Source organism: Ursus maritimus, unplaced genomic scaffold, assembly GCF_017311325.1.
Source record: "Ursus maritimus isolate PB19 unplaced genomic scaffold, ASM1731132v1 scaffold_2, whole genome shotgun sequence".
Lineage (NCBI taxonomy): Eukaryota > Metazoa > Chordata > Mammalia > Carnivora > Ursidae > Ursus > Ursus maritimus.
Genome location: NW_024424452.1, coordinates 75506706 through 75522750, shown reverse-complemented (window position 1 = coordinate 75522750; position 16045 = coordinate 75506706). Strand labels below are relative to the sequence as shown.

General features: G+C 45.5%; 1 protein-coding gene across 3 annotated transcripts in view; it reads right to left on the bottom strand.

Moving 5' to 3' along the window:
* FMO1 (flavin containing dimethylaniline monoxygenase 1) overlaps positions 1-14547 on the bottom strand; it is a 32387-nt gene extending 17840 nt beyond the window's left edge. For 2 of the 3 annotated variants that reach the window (XM_008696105.2, XM_008696119.2), the window contains exons 1-3: positions 14464-14547; positions 10590-10682; positions 6457-6594 (exon numbers count right to left, since the gene is read on the bottom strand). In XM_008696105.2, coding sequence (XP_008694327.1) covers positions 6457-6588 — 132 coding nt within the window. In that variant the 5' untranslated portion in view covers positions 6589-6594; positions 10590-10682; positions 14464-14547. Of the gene's footprint in view, positions 1-6456; positions 6595-10589; positions 10683-14377; positions 14397-14463 lie in introns of those variants that run through there. The other variant, XM_008696114.2, reaches the window with a different exon arrangement.
* Between the last annotated feature and the right edge of the window lie 1498 nt (positions 14548-16045).

The following is a 16045-nucleotide window of genomic DNA, read 5'->3' as shown; positions in this document are numbered from 1 at the left end:
AAAAATTATTAATGAAATATATTACATTCTTTTATGCATAACAAATCTTTTGAGTATCAGTGTATATGTTATACTTCTCAATTCAAATGCCAAATGTTGATCCAAAAAAGGAATTCATATCCCCAAATTGTTAACGAACATACTTAAAAGTGCTCCAGTAACTGAATTGAGGATTGGTTTTAAAATTAAAATTAATTAAAATTAAATGAAATAAAAAATTCAATTTTTTAGTCCTATCAACCAGTTCCACAGTTCCACGTGGCTGGTGGCTACGTGAATAGCAGAGTGGTGAATAGCACAGCTTTAACCTGAAGCTGGGTATTAGCACGAAATTTAGTGTTGCTTTGATTTAATTAAAAGTGAAGTTTCCTCTCGGTTATAGGAAAAAAGGGAATAGGAACAGATGTAAAGAGCTGTAATATGGAGCAGAAAGACCAAACAGCAGGGGAAGAAATTACAGTACAATAAGAGAAACATCAGCTATGAACATTGTGGGGTCAATCAGGCCAAAACTCCCTTACTGTTCTCTGTCATCTGAGAGCATCACGTAGTGAATCATACTTGGTTAGTGCTGTCAATTTCTAGTTAACAACAATAAAAGGCTAAATTTGGAATACATACTACTTAGGAGGAGTAGAGTTGTGCATAATACATGTTGTAAAGATTTCCATAAAGATGGTTCAAAAAATTTTTAAGTATGTTGTAGCAGTATGTTTAAATAGCAAAGAGTAATGGGGCTCGGTGGAGTTAGTTAAGCCACGGAACCATGTACTTATAGGACCTGAGAACAAATGAACAAAGAAACACAAATAGAAAAAAAAAAAAACCTCCAATAACAACTCTATTTTGTAAAACTGTGGGAGATGTGAAGGGAAGAAGAAGAAAACTTTCCAGGCAAAACTGAAGCCTATCTTGAAATAATGTATCACAGATGTTAGCTGAGGAAGAACTACAGTGCAGAGTGGAAACTTAGCCCTTAGGGTGGAATCCAAGACCACCTCTTTACTCTCGTCTCTCCATCTTCCCATGGATTGTTCCTCCTGGAACAATACGTGGTCTGGAGTGCACAGCTTATATACAGAGAGTATGGGTCCGTGCCGCTTCTGAACGGTTTTTGGCTCCTGAGCCCTCCTCTCCCGTGTTTGCCTCGGGGGGCCACCTGCCCCACTGATTCCCGGGCCCTGCTGGGACCTCCGGCTGCATTGTCCCTGTGGGTCTGCCAATGGCCCTGGTACTCCAAGTATGGAAACGCATGCCTCCCGAAATGATGGGGCCACTGAGGGGAAAGATTTTTGTCTTGAAGAGAAAATTAAGTGGGAGGGGGTCTGTGGGCAGAGGGCAAAGGCTAAGAGCATGAACAGAGGGGTTCTGGCTGCCTGGTGCACTTTGGTCCTGCAATATGCTGGGAAGATCCCCATCACTCCCTAAGACGCTTGGTGGGATTCCACGAACAGACTAGAATTTGCCTGCCCTCATTCCTGAGCCAGACTCTGGAAATACATGAAGCACAGTTCTTGACAGCACAGACCCAGACTCAGACCGCCTGAGTCCCTCTTCAAGCTCCACATTTTTAGTTCGGTAACCTTGGGGATTTTCTTAATCTCTCTGTGCCTCAGTTTCTCCAGCTATAAATAGGCATAATAATATCCCTTAGGATAAACTGAAACGATAGCTGTAATGCATTTTGAACAGTGTCTGGTAAGCACTCAATAAATATTAACTGTTATTCATTTTATTCTTCTACGATGATTATGGAGATTTACTTTCTCAAGCTTTGTGTCCTTCAGAGAGGATTATAGGCAATGGGAAGAAAGCTTTGGCAGGTCAGAGGTCTCTCCTTCCTCATTTTAAAAATATTTATTTATTTATTTGTTTGTTTTTTGAGAGAGAAAGAGAGCATGAGTGGGGGAGGGGCAGAGAGGACAGGAGAGAGAATCCCAAGCAGGCCCCACACTCAGCACAGAGCCTGACGCGGAGCTCAATCTCAGAACCCTGAGATCATGACCTGAGCTGAAATCAAGAGTTGGACGCTTAACCCACTGAGCCACCCAGGTGCTCCTTCCCCTTCCGCATTTTAACAATAAATGTAAAATGATAATAAAAGTTACTCCTAAATAGAGACATTCTCTCTATACAAGACGTTCACACCTCCTGTTCTCCAAGAACAATTATTTCCTTCTTTCCCCCTCCTTTGAGCAGCCAGAATCCATTTTTCTTTCTCTCCTCCTCTCCCCAGTGAGAGGCAGAATCTTGCTGGAGGATAGTGCCCGGTTCTCAGATCTATGACCCATGCGAGCTGTGGATACTCAGAAATGATGCGAGGAATCCCCAAGAGGATGGGGGCCTGTCAGGTGTACCCCCTTGAAACATAATAGGAATTCAATAAATGTTTGTTGAATATGTGAATAAAAGGAAACCTACGAAGACCGTTGAACTTTTAGAAATAGCCTTTTAAAGAAAGACTGGAAGAATTAGGTTTACTAAGCCTAAAGAATTAACTGAGAAACTTCTTCAGTGATTTAAAGGGGAAAGTGTTACACGTCTTCATTTTCCTCACTGAATGTAAATATACGTGGTATATAAGGCACAGGGTTGATGTTCAATAAATCTTTGTTGAATAAATAAATGAAAGGTTGCATGTGCAGAAGAAAAGACCTTGAGGCGCGTCTGGGTGGCTCAGTTGTTAAGCGTCTGCCTTTGGCTCAGGGCATGATCCCGGGGTCCCGGGATCGAGCCCCACATCGGGCTCCCTGCTCCGCTGGGAGCCTGCTTCTTCCTCTCCCACTCCCCCTGCTTGTGTTCCCTCTCTCGCTGGCTGTCTCTCTCTCTCTGTCAAATAAATAAATAAAATCTTTAAAAAAAAGAAAAAAAAGAAGAAAAGACCTCGATGCCCGTAAGGAAGAACATCATTGCAGGGAGGGGTCTTAGGCTCTGGACTGTGTTCCAGGGATGTGAAGGACGAAGCTGAGTGTGTTCCCACCAGTGGAGTGTAATTCCCTCTAGATGACCTCAGTGTGGGTCTACAGGAAGAGCATCGCCTAAGATCCCTTCCTATAGATTCTCTAAGAGTAATATTAATTTTGCGTGATGAGACAACGCCTCACATTTTATTTCTTCAATACGACTTTATAACTGAGGTAATTAACCCGCGGTAACACTACAGTCGCTATTCAAGAGCCTAAGAGAGTTGGTTGCAAAACAGACTTTCCGTACGTACCTCCAGCTTGAGTTAGTGGACGGAAGTTGGCTCTTTACCAACATATCCCTTTTCTTTTTAAAGATTGCCACCCCCTCGGCCACCCCAACCAATGATGACCTTCTTTTCTATTGCAACCTTTGTCTTTCTTTGCTTAAGGCTGTGGTAGTTGGAAGAGACAGAGTCATGTGTCTCTGAGTGTTGAATTACGTGCAGTGCTTTATAATCTCTGTAATCTTTGGCGCATCTCCCTATTTGAATGCGGTCTCCATATGCGCTTTCTTGGGTTTCTGCAGATCACTTGTCCAGTTTTGCATGATGGCCGCTGCTGCCCAGAACAGGCACTAAGGATCCCTCTGTGGGCTTCCTGGTAAGTACAGCCCTCGCTAGAGCAGACACTTTAATGTGTAGGTTTTAAGCTGGCCACCTGCTTGGAGTGCAGAGACACTCTAAGCAAGCCTGTGTGTGTGTGTGCGCGTGTGTGTGTGTGTGCGTGCGTGCACGCTGAGGTAGGAGGAGGAGGATGGGTTGTCTCTAGAAAGACTCAGGAGGTTCATAGCATGTTAGAGCTGGAAGGCCCCTTTAAGATCACCTAGTTTAGGGATTTTCTCTCAGGCATTAGAGGAATCTCAAGGTGGTCCAGTTGTCTCAAGAGGCCACTGTGTCAAGAAACAGGCCACTGAATGAAGGTGGGGGTGTTTTTTCCTGCTTCCCAGCCCCCTAGCTTTAACTATCTTCCAAACTGGTTCCCCGTTCTCATTCAACACATGAAGCAATGGGGCTGGAGTGACTTGTTAATGGGCTGCTGCTGGGTTACCCTTTTTGCCATCCTTTGGATATCCTGTCACGGGCTTCACAATATGTGTTCACGACCATCTCTATTTTTCTTACTTCTCCATGCCACCCCCCCCCACGCCTTCTTCACCCTCCCCAGATGCTGCATTTTCCCGACAGCGTCATCGTGGCCTCTGATGCGCACACTCCTGCATCTTGCTTCCCCTAAACTCCAACGTTTCTCTTCGTGTTCACTTTTCCTTCCCTTCCAGGGTCTGAGGAGGTTGTGCCTCTCCCCCTTTTCCAAGGCAAACCCTTCCATGTGTGTCCAACTCAACTCCTTCCCTTTTCTGCCAGGATCATGTTCCATGTTGGGCTCACGTATTCAATAGTTTCCCACCGTCCAATGTTCTCTCCTTACCTGTAAACGTGTTTGGGTCTTCCCATCATGCAAACAAAACCAATAGAGCAACAAGTCATCGTCTTAATTCTGTTCCTCATCATCGATTGCTTTCTAAATTGCATAGGAATCCTGCACTGGAATATTCAGCCACCCTCGTCCCCTCCGATTACTTATCTGTGCTGCATATACCAATAAGCTATTTTTATTTTCCAAGCATGCCCCCTACATTTTCTTTACTAGTTCCCTCTGTGTAATCTCCCACTCAATCTCATGCACCTGTTGAAATCCTTCCAAGTCCCTCACACACCATCTCTCCCATGAAGCCTTCCCTGATTTCCCTCCAGTGCAAGATAGAACCCCAACCTCATTTAAATGCCCATAGCACTGTTTCTGGCTTGTAGGATCCTACTCCTTCCCCATGACCCTGGCAGCAACCTGAGCGTGGGATGAATCCTTCTCATTTTTGTGTCCCGCCTGGTGCTTGTGCGTAGGCATTTGACCTGCCCAAGTCACACAGTCAGGTGGGCACAGCTGGATCTAGAATTCATTTCTCTTGATTCGCAGATCTGCGATTTTATGTGTTAATAATTATGTGTCTGTGAACTGTATAAGGTGCATTTTTGTCCAGTATCCCCAGGTCTCTGGACTCACTTTTGCTTTGACTGAAATTACTTTAACCAAGTAAGCCTGCTAATTACCCTGCTAACTGGGAAGTTTCATCTTGCAAGCCAAATCCCAACTCTGATAGATAAGTCCTATTTGTCTGGAGTACGTATTAAGAGGGATTCTGAGACTCATCAGGGGGAGTGTGTCATGCTCGATGAGTGACATCTTCTGAAGGCACAGGAGGGGAGGGTTACAGCACGGGTGTCTGTTAGGTTTCTGCTATCCTAATGGAATGTATGCACTTTGAAACATGGGAACAAGTGTTCTCTCACCTAGTGCCCTTGGGGAGGTTTCTATGTATTGATGGTCACCTTTAGTGGTTAGACACATTTCAAAATACACAGTTCTTTCTGCGAGCCAAGCTGGCCTATGCTGGGACAACTGCCACTAACCAGTCAGAGTATTAGAAACTATTAGAAAATACTTTATTCCAGTTCCAAATTCTACCCTTCTACAGTTAGAGGAATGCCATGTTTTCTCTTAGCCCCTTATGGGCTCTGAGACCCCGATATCTGACTCTGTGCTCCTTTTCACTATTCCTGACAGCCTTCTTGTCAGCACGTTTAAAGCTCATGGGAATTGTTCTTGCCTTCTTGAGAAGGAGGGGAAGTAGGGGGCTTGGAGCTCTGATGCAAATGTTTCCCTGGCCAGCCATGGAACACAAAGGGTTTCAGCGGCCCCAGCAGCACCCCCGTGATCCCCTTTGGCCCAGGCCAGTGAAGGGTGGGCTTCATAGTCCCCTCTTCTCCTTCCTCACTCATTCTCCTCTCCAGGTTGGACTGTAACCTTGCTGAGGTTTGAGGATATTACTTTCTTTTGCTCAGGAAACAGAAAAGGCTCCAAACTCACATTCTTTACTTCTGATTGTTCTTGGCCTAGATTGGGATTGCCTGGACTTAGGACCCGGAGGTTAGAGCTCATCCTACACTGAGCCCTGTGTTGTTCCCCCTCGGATGGAGCAGGACAGGGAATAGAAGCAGGAACAGCACAGCTCAGTGTTGCAGGCAGTGGCCGACATTGCTGCGCAGCTGGGTTCCTGCCTTTTCCCCAAACACTGTGGTCGCTGGCCTTGCTTCAGACCCCCTGGTTCTGCTCCTGCTCCCCTTGTTCTGGGCTTGCTTGGCCTGTCCCAGCCACTCCATTCTCTGCCACCCTTTGGGGGCATCTCTCTTCCTCTTGGCCCCAGATAGAGTTTATAGGGTGGCTCGTGCCCTCCCCACCCCAAGCATAGGCTGTGCCCTGCTCCTTTCTTTTATCAGTGTCCTTTAGTCCTCCTGGCTCCCTGCTCAGCAGATGCTTCTAACCCCTCCCCCCCAGGGGCAGTCAGCGTTGGGGGGGGGGGGATTCAACCTCCTTTCACATCCGTTGAGCCTTTTCCAATAAGACGCTTCACACAACTGCTGAGACCCCTACTTACGGTGAATCTCCACAGTCCCCCGAGGTCGTCGCTCCTCTCGAAGCATGTGGGCTCCAGTCCTTCCTCCAGGCAGCACTTGATGGAGGCTAGGCCACTGACCCCGGCTCCCACGATTGCAACTCGCTTGGCCATGTTCGCCTGTGTGGGGAAGCAAAGCAGAGCTTTTTATTCACAAGTGAAAGCCCCACCCATCCTTGGCTGCTCGAGCCAACCAGGAGAAAGAACTGGGCAGATTGAGAAATTTGCTCCGCTTGAATCCTGCCTCCGTGGCTGTTCTCCGGTGGTGTGAAGGTGAGGGAGGTTCAGGTCACCGCTTTAACCCTGGGCCTGGTGAGCTCCCCCCCCCCCTCCCGCCCCGGAGCTGCCGCCCGGCGTTGAGACTGTGGCTTCGGAGCGTCCTGCATTCCAGACTGCACGGCGGCCTCCAGCCTCCCTTCCCTGACCGCAGAACGGCATGGAGCGGTGCGCCAGAAAGAACCACCTCGTCAAACACGTTTCGTAAATAACATGCAAAAACAGAGCTCAGATTGGTGTGGTGACATGACACAGGGCCATGCGGCCGTGGTGGCCTGGAGCTGGGAGCAGGAGCCAACCGCGGTGGCCACCGCAGGAGCTGCTACGGCAAATGCTTCCCGGGGCTGTGAGTCCCAGCCGCCCCCGCATACCCTGGGGGCCCAGCTCTGCCACCATCCTCCTTCCGCCTGAGGCCGGGGGACAGCCACCAGTGGAAGAGAGAGGCTGCTGCCAGCGAGGCGGTGTGTGGACAGCCACCCCTCCTCTCCCCATCAGATGCTAGTTCCCCCCAGGGAGCAGGGCCCTGTCCCGACTGGCACAGGTGGAGGTGATCTGTCCCCAGACCACGGAAGAACACTGAGAGGCAGTATGGCGTATTGGTTAAGCAACCAGGCTCTGGCAGATTGCCCCGGTTCAAGCTCAGCTCTGTCAGTTACTGCCCTGTGACCTTGGGCAAGTTAGTTAACCCCTCCGTGTAGCATAAACATGGAGAAAACAGTGGTAGTTTCCTTGCAGTGTTTGGTGAGAATCAAGTGAGTCAACACACGTGGGTTGACTTAGAGCTGTTCCTAGCATATAGCAAATGCTCAATAAATACAAGCTATTAGGTGATTACCATAAAAGCATTCCCCCAAATTGGTGTCCTCTCCTGCCTTTGCCATCGGTGAGCCTCTGCTCTTTTAATTCCTATACTTTTTGGTCAATACACACATGTTTAACACCGAATCATGCGATTTTAGATGTTGTTCTCTAATATGTTTTTGTGACAGTTTTATCTCCTCAAGTTAGTGAGTTTGGAAGGCACATGGGTCGCACAGTAGATGCTATTTTCTTGTTTCGCAGATGAGCTCTTGCCCCCAAACTGGATATACATCTTTTGCGTTTAGGATGGGGAACCTGAGCGAGATAGCTCAACTCTAGGGATGTCACCTGCTTGTTCTCTGCTATGGCCCCCGGGGCCAGGGAAGCACTGGGAACAAAATACAACAGGTGCTCAGTACACAGCTTTTGAATGAAACAGCAAGGCCCATTTTTGTCAGGTGTTATATAAAAGTGTTGCAGGGCTGGTTCTTCCCTAGCAACTGGCTCAGCCTGGGGAAGAGCTGGTAGATTGCTCTAGATCCTGAGGGACACCCTAGAATCACAACCTTATACAATTTCCCCCTCCCGGGGTCCTAGAGCAGTAAAGTGACCCCACATTCGGAGAGGCAGCTAATGTAATGGAGTAAATGTGGATGTTGGGACCAGACACATCTGTTTCAAATTCCCTGCTCTATCCCCTTCGTTGGTGCATAGGAAAATACCCCCTTTGGGCTTCACGGTCCTCATTTGTAAAATGGGACATAATGCTATTCATTTTTGTGGGACAGAGCAGTCATTCAATGAAGAATATCCACTTTTATGGGAAAAGTGACTCTAGGAACAAAGAGGGGAATTGCACAGATCATTATGATGCTTGCAGCTGTAGCCCTGGAGAGACAGCAGGTCTGATTACAGCAAGATGCTTGCGCCCTCAGCAGGAGACCAGGAAGCAAAGCAGTTTCCTGCCGTGTAAGGGGAGTGTGTGGTGGAGTCATTTGCAGGAGCTAGACTGAGAAAGAGACTGGGGCAATTTCCTCAGCCTGGCTCCACCGAAACTAGAGGTCAGCAGGGGGAGATCTAACTTTCCCAGGAGAGAAGCTGGTCGGTGTATATCCTGTATAATGTGTCCCGGGCACATCCCAGGCAGGAAAAATGGGCTCTTGGTATAGCAAGAGCCCGTGTGCATGATTCATTAACTAGGATGTTGTAGCTTCAGGCACAAACAGCTGAATGAAAGCGCCAAGATGATTCTATAAGAAGAAAGGCACCCATAACATTGCATGTCAATGACTCTTCAGTAATAAATTTAAAAAGAAGGAGAAGAAGGAGAAGGAGAAATCCATCCATTCCAACAGCTAGCTTGGTCAGACGGAGGGCCAGCCAGGGACCTGGCTCCCCGAGAACTAACCGTGGAGGCCTTGGGTAAGAAAATCAACTGTATTGGGCTCACTTTGCAAAAGAGGCTAACGTGTTAACTCTTACTCCAAGGGCCTGACTCAGTTCTGTAAATATTTGCCTATAAACATTTGAAGAATCATTGCAAACAGAAAGATTAGATTTAAGGCCAGTGGTGGAACTGAAGATGTTAGAGGAAGGCAAATTTTAGCTCAGTATAAGCACTTCCTAGTATTTCAGGCTCTGATATTTGTTCAGTAAGTAGGAGATTAGGTAGAGGATGGAATCAAGTGCCCTATAGGGTTCTGTCAACCCAGATTCCGTGACTCCTTCTCAGATTAGTTCAGCCATCAGACACCCAGTGAGGGGCTTCTATGATCCTAAGTCCGAGGCGAGGTATTGGAGGTGCAGAAGATCCATAAGGTGTGATGCTTTCTCTAGAGTCGCTCTTACTCCGGTGGGGAAGTCAGACTGATAAAAAAGTCATTACAATGTTCTGGTGTCCCATGCTAAGACAGAGATGTGTTTTATGTACACATTGCAATAAAAGCATGAAGGAAGAGGCTCATAACGTGACTTTGGGATGTGGGAAAGCAACACTGGGGAATACTAGTGGCTTTAGGGTTTAAAGTGTGGCTAGAACGCCAGTGGGCAGAAGAGGGGAGGAAATGAGCTCCAGAGACAGCAGCAAGAGTAGGGGCCAGAGATGGTCCAGAGAGGCATCTCCCACTGCTCAGCTTGCCATCCTCTTGAAACCTACAGGAAATCGCATGTTCCCAGCAGGAGACTGCCACGGTGTTGATTCACTGGATCACGTCTGTTAATCTTCTCTCTACTTAAGGCTATACGTTTCCCCAAAATAGGGCATTTTCTTTGACTCATCTCTTATTTTCCCTTTTTCTTATTTTCTATAGTGGCACACTTGGACTGTACTCGTAGTTGCCTAAATACTTGGCAATAAGTGGATTTCCTAGTGGTAAATGAATGAATTCATCACCGTATATGCTTTGCAATGAAAAAGAAATAAATAATTGAGCAAATACTTACTGGGAGCTAATATCCTAAGGTCAGAGTTTCCTTCCTCAAAAGGACCTTCTATCAAATGCACAATAAATAGAAATCCTCTCTCTAGCCATCATTGCAACTGAGCGTGAGCCAGATGCAGCCAGCCTTCTCTGAGTATCTGAGTATCTGTGTATCTCCTCCCAGGGCAGTAGGGAAGCTGGGAGTCAGACCTGGGTATGAAGGTCAGCGCTGGCCAATTACCAGCACCGGAGTTTAGGCAACTGATCTGTTTCAGTGTCTCCTTTTCTCTAAAGTGAAGCTAGAACTAGAACGTGTTCTAAGAATGAATCGACTAACGTATAAACAGCACTTAGCCCAGCCTGTGGGACGTTGACGTGACTATGTTATTTTTACAGCTTCAGGAGATTTTTCCTTAAACTGACACTTTTGTAGGTATCTACCCTGACAATCTGGGGTTTATTTACAGAGACAAAGTTATAGAATATTTGGAATCAGAGCCCTTAGGGTAAGCTAGAAGTGTGTATCTGAAGGTTGTGTTCCAGCAAGAGAAGGAAATGAGTAGGGAACTAGAGAAAGAGAGAAAAAGAAAAAGAGCACAAAATAGGCTTCAAGGTCACCTTCTCCTTTCTTGTGTTATTTGTCTGATTCACATCTGCTTGCTGTCTCTCCAAGGTGTCGGCGGAGTTGTTCCCACGTTTGCAAAGGCAAACCTGCAAGATGACATGAACACATCAGTGTGCAAGGTAGTTGCTGCCTTCCCGGGCTGGGAACAAGGAGGGCTTCCCACCTCTTTGTTTAAAATGGGTGATTACATGAAATCAAAGTGATGGGGTTGTGGAGTATAAGTGAGGTTCAGTGGGGTGGAGTCCGGAGCCGACGACCAAGAAAGAATTCTTGAGGCATCTTTGGTGCAAGATGGTGGTTTATGAAAGCACGGGGACAGGACCCGTGGGCAGAAAGAGCTGCTGCCCCAGTTGTGAGGGGTGGCTGATTATATACTATGGGGTTGGAGGAGGTAAGGAAAAAGGAAGGTTTCAAAAGGATTTTCATATGTTAAAGAAGACTCACAGGATACCAAGGCCTTGCCCTTGTCAAGTTAAGGTTGTTTTCCCCTCTAGTAAGGCATTAACATGAAGATGGTTGGGAACTTCCTGGAGGCTGCAGATTATAAGGACATTGAATTGTATCTACATTCCCTTCCGGAAGCTAGGTTATTGATAGAAATGCTTTGTTCTTGTAGACTGCTAAAACATTTGTAAACTGAGGGAGACTCAAGTCTTACAGAATTGGGGGGTTGTGGGGTGTCAGTTTCTGCTTTGTCCTCAGCTTGCCTTCTGTTCCCTCACCAAAAGTGTGATCAAAAAAATTTAAGTAGGGGCGCCTGGCTGTCTCAGTTGGTTAAGCGTCTGCCTTCTGCTCAGGTCATGATCCCAGGGTCCTGGAATCCAACCCTGTGTCCGCCTCCCTGCTCAACGGGGAGTCTGCTTCTCCCTCTCCCTCTCCCCCCCCACTTGTGCTCTCTGTCTTTCTGTTTCTCAAATAAATAAATACAATTAAAAAAAATAAAAAATAATTTGCCCTCTTTTATTTCAGACAGAGTGATCAACGACACCGTAGGCAATTTTACTAGAGTGGAAAATACACTAAAGCTATTGGTTATTGGGGGGCTGTTTCACATGCTAGTGCAAAAATAACATTTAAAATGTTGTTGCTCCTTATGTGAATATTCAGTAAAAATCAGGCCATTCCTTTGTTGAGGGTTCTAAAGAAACGTTACTATTATTTTAATGAAGAAAGCCCTCTCAAACGTGACTAAACCTAAAAATTATATAAGCAATCAAAATTAGGAAAATATAACTGAATTAGCAAGGTTGGTCTAGTCACTGGTGGAAAGTGAATTTATTTTTTACGAGGTGAATTTATAAAAAACAACACGTAAAATAACCTAAGCAACATGAAATTGCTAAGTGAGTTGGGAAACCCTGTTAGTTGCATCAAAGTTCCCAGTTTTTAACCACAGTGTTAGAAACTGTTGTTCTTTTCCTGGACATTCTATACGGCTTCCTCTACTTCAAAGAAGTAAAATGCAAGTATGTAATGCATTAAAGTCAGATGGAGTGTCCAGTTGATGAGGGAACAGAAGGCAAGCTGAGGACAAAGCAGAAACGGACACCCTGCAGCCCCCCCCCCCCCCCAACGGGATGTACGTGACATCCCTCAGGCACTCCTGGCTGCCCTGAAGGAAAAAGAAATAGTTAACCTATAGAGACCACAATCCTGCAAGACTTGAGTCTCCCTCAGTGTACAAATGTTTAAGCAGTCTACAAGAACAAAGCATTTCTATCAATAACCTAGCTTCCGGAAGGGAATGTAAATCTAATTAAATGTCCTTATAATCTGCAGCCTCCAGGAAGTTCCCAACTATCTTCACGTTAATGCCTTACTAGGGGGAAAAGCAACCTTAACTTGACAAAGTCAGGGCCTTGGTATCCTGTGAGTCTTCTTTAACATATGAAAATCGTTTTGAAACCTCCCTTTTTCCTTACCTCCCCCAACCCCATAGTATATAATCAGCCACCCCTCACAACTGGGGCAGCAGCTCTTTCTGCCCACGGGTCCTGTCCCCGTGCTTTCATAAACCACCATCTTGCACCAAAGACGTCTCAAGAATTCTTTCTTGGTCATAGGCTCTGGACTCCACCCCACTGAACCTCACCTATATTTCACAACCTCATCGCAGTTAGGTTTCCTAAGATAATGTAGGGGTCAGCATATGAACCTAGGCCTGCCATTCCCAAAGCGGTGTGCAGAGGCTGTCTGAGTTATTTTAAAATCGCAGGGAAAGCACATGTTTATTGCATGAGGAGCAAAAGCAGAGGTAGTTGACAGTTTTAATATCAGGTAGGGCAGTTTTCCATCAGATGGCGTCATATCTTTGCAACTCTGGGCTGGCGGCAGTTGCAATGTTAAAAAGCAAGTACTACGTGAACACTGGTTGAGGTGAAACAGGAAAGAAAGGGGTGATGTCCCCTCTGACTCCAAGGATTGAGAAATTGTAGGGTGCCTAGCAGGCACATACACCTCATTATTACGTAGTTGTGGGTATTCAAGAAGGAAATAAAATGATTATTTTCTTTCAATTTGTGTATTATTTTTCAAACAACTACAAAGACGTAAGAACAGAAATACTTAATTTGTTTGGACCTGACCACTCACACACTATAGGGCCTCTTGAATCTAGAAAGTTTGGGAGCCTCTGGGTTAGAGTCTTACCTTCCAGCTATATTTTATTTTATTTATTTTATTTTATTTTATATTTTTTAAGTAGGCTCCATGCCCAACGTGGGGCTTAAACTCACAACCCCAGGACCAAGAGTCACATGCCTGACTGACTGAGCCAGCCAGGCATGCTGGATATTTTTTTCTTAATTGACCTGGGGACCTTGTCTATTGGTATCAGGAAAATGCAGGTGATCCTATATCTGCGTCTAGCACTGTATCAATTAAGCCGTGCTTCTTAGCTATGTCTAGTAGAACTTACCTGTATGTTTCCCAGCATGCCATCTCTACTGGTGCTGTCAGACTTGCATCCAAGCCTTTATTTATACATTCCCCATTCCGCTCTCCTTCTTCCCTCTTCTCTCTGTCTCTCTCTCTCCCTCTCTCTCTCTGTCCCTCTTCCCTCTTCTGTCTGTCACACACACACACACACACACACACACACACACACACACCATCTTGGCCCATGGGTACTGGCACTGACTACACAACGATACAATATCTTTAAGGGCTGTGCATTTCTGGAATAATCAGAGATAAGTACATTGAGCTGGATGGAAGACAATCGGAGGTGCGTGAGGGTGGCTACTTAGCCCCTGAGAACAAATGAGCACAAATTAGAAAGAAACTCAGGTCAGAGCAGGGCCATGCTCTGTGATTCCTATCTCCCAGCAGCCGTTCCCTGCCTCCTCAAGCCAGTTCCTAACCACATAAGAAAAATTCTGCTAGGATTTAAATTTATCTAGCCAGTTACAAGGCCATAGATGTTTCCTAGGCTGGAGGAGAAACTAAGAAATAATAAAGGACCGAGACTTAGTTTCTCCACCTGTAAATCAGACGACATTAGACTAGTTTTCTATAAAAGATTTCCAAAACCTTTGAAATGTATAGTGAATTCAGCTGGGAGTGGCGTTAATGAAAGAGATCTGACAATAGAAACTCAAGAAACTTTGTCATAGTGCATAGAATGGAGCACTTTGAACCACAGGAAGAAGGACAGCACATCAACATAAATTAGATTCTAAAGGGGGGTTGGTTATCTCTCTTTCCCAACTTGGCCAAAGACAAACCCCCAAACCATGTCTGATACCACGTTAGAAGGTATTATATTAATGGAAGCACTTACAAAAAATTGCTGATTTCTCTTTTCATTAGGAATCCAAGTTTTCCCTTTTGATTCATTGCTTAATAATCTACCAGCAGCGTACTTACCAGTGTATGCCGAAGACTTGCGAATACCCGACTTTACGGTCCCTTTGGAAGTACTCAGGCTTTTAACACTCTCTGTACTGGGGGCAGGGAGGCTTTAAGAAGTTCCTCCCGGGTCACAGACTGAGCAGGCGACATTCTGCCGAGGGCATTCCATCCTGAAGCACAATAACACAACAGGAAAAGTCTGGGCCCCACCTCCCTGACTCAAAGAAATCAGAGATTGTATCTGGTCACTTACTTTACGTACTTACTTCATGTACTTGAAATTCCGACAACACCCATCACAATTTGGACTCTGGAGCTAGTGGAAATTGAAATGGATGGTCGGAGCCAGTGTTGGCCTGGGAGTCCCCAGCACACGGGATGAGCTGGGTCTAAGAGATAAGGAATGTTATGCAGAATTTGGGACCTAAGGTTAGTCATTGTTTACATTTTAACTTGATTAATGGCAATAGTGAAATGCTAAGAGAAATATTGCATGGTGGGTGATGCTGTGGAGAACAAAGGTAAAAGAAATGTAGAGAAATTAAATCTCCTTACAATTTACAGCCCATTGGCAAGTGCTTGAGACAGGCTCTCAATTGCCTCATCTTAATATTTGCTAGAGGCAAAAGTACCTTAGCTTGACATTAGACTGAACTCCAGGATCCTCTAAGTCTTTAACATATAAAAAAATCCCTCTGGGGGCGCCTGGGGGGCTCAGTCTGTTAAGTGTCCCAACTGTCGATCTCAGTTTAGGTCAAGAGTTCAAGCCCCACATTGGGCTCCGCACTGGGCGTGGAGCCTACTTAAAAAAAATTCCTTTGGAAATTTCCTTTATCTCTACCCCTCAAGATATATGTTAGCAATCATCCTCTTTCTGCCCTTGGGTCCTGTCCCCATGCTTTACTAAAACCACCTTTTTTGCACAGAAGATGTCTCAAGAATTCTTTCTTGACCATTTGCTCCCGGAGCCCAACATTTCACATCAGGTGATATGCCCTTTAGACCCACACTTCTCCTTGAAAAATAGAAACTAATTTAAGGACTCACAGAGCATCTTCATTGTTCATCAATTTCACTCTTTGAAGGAAGAAAATAAAAGAAGACAATCATGTCAGCAGCTGCTACACTGAAGATTTACTTTTAAGGGTTTGGTCTATTTCACATTTAGAGAGAATTGTTACTTTTAAACCACACATCACCCACATTGTCAAATTCATCTTTAAAAACCTTTTTTAAGTGCCCAGGCATTTGGAAATGTAACAAATACATGGGCAGATCATGACCTTTGGAGTCACAAGTCCTGCGTTCAACTCTTGTCTTTACCAGTTGTTATCAGTAATCTTGGGAAAATTATGTGAAGTTTCAGTTCCTTAATTAAAATAAATACGATAATACCCAGCTCAGACAGTTGTGGTGGGGATTAGAAGAGAGAAGCCATGCAGAGTCTTATACATAGTGAACGCCGCTTACAGCTATGATGACGGTGATGGTGAGATCATTAGGCCAGATAAGGTGTCTTGATTATTGAATCGTAGTATTAAAATGACTTCCACAGGCACAGACAGTAAACTCCAGGATAGATTAGGCTGACTGAAGC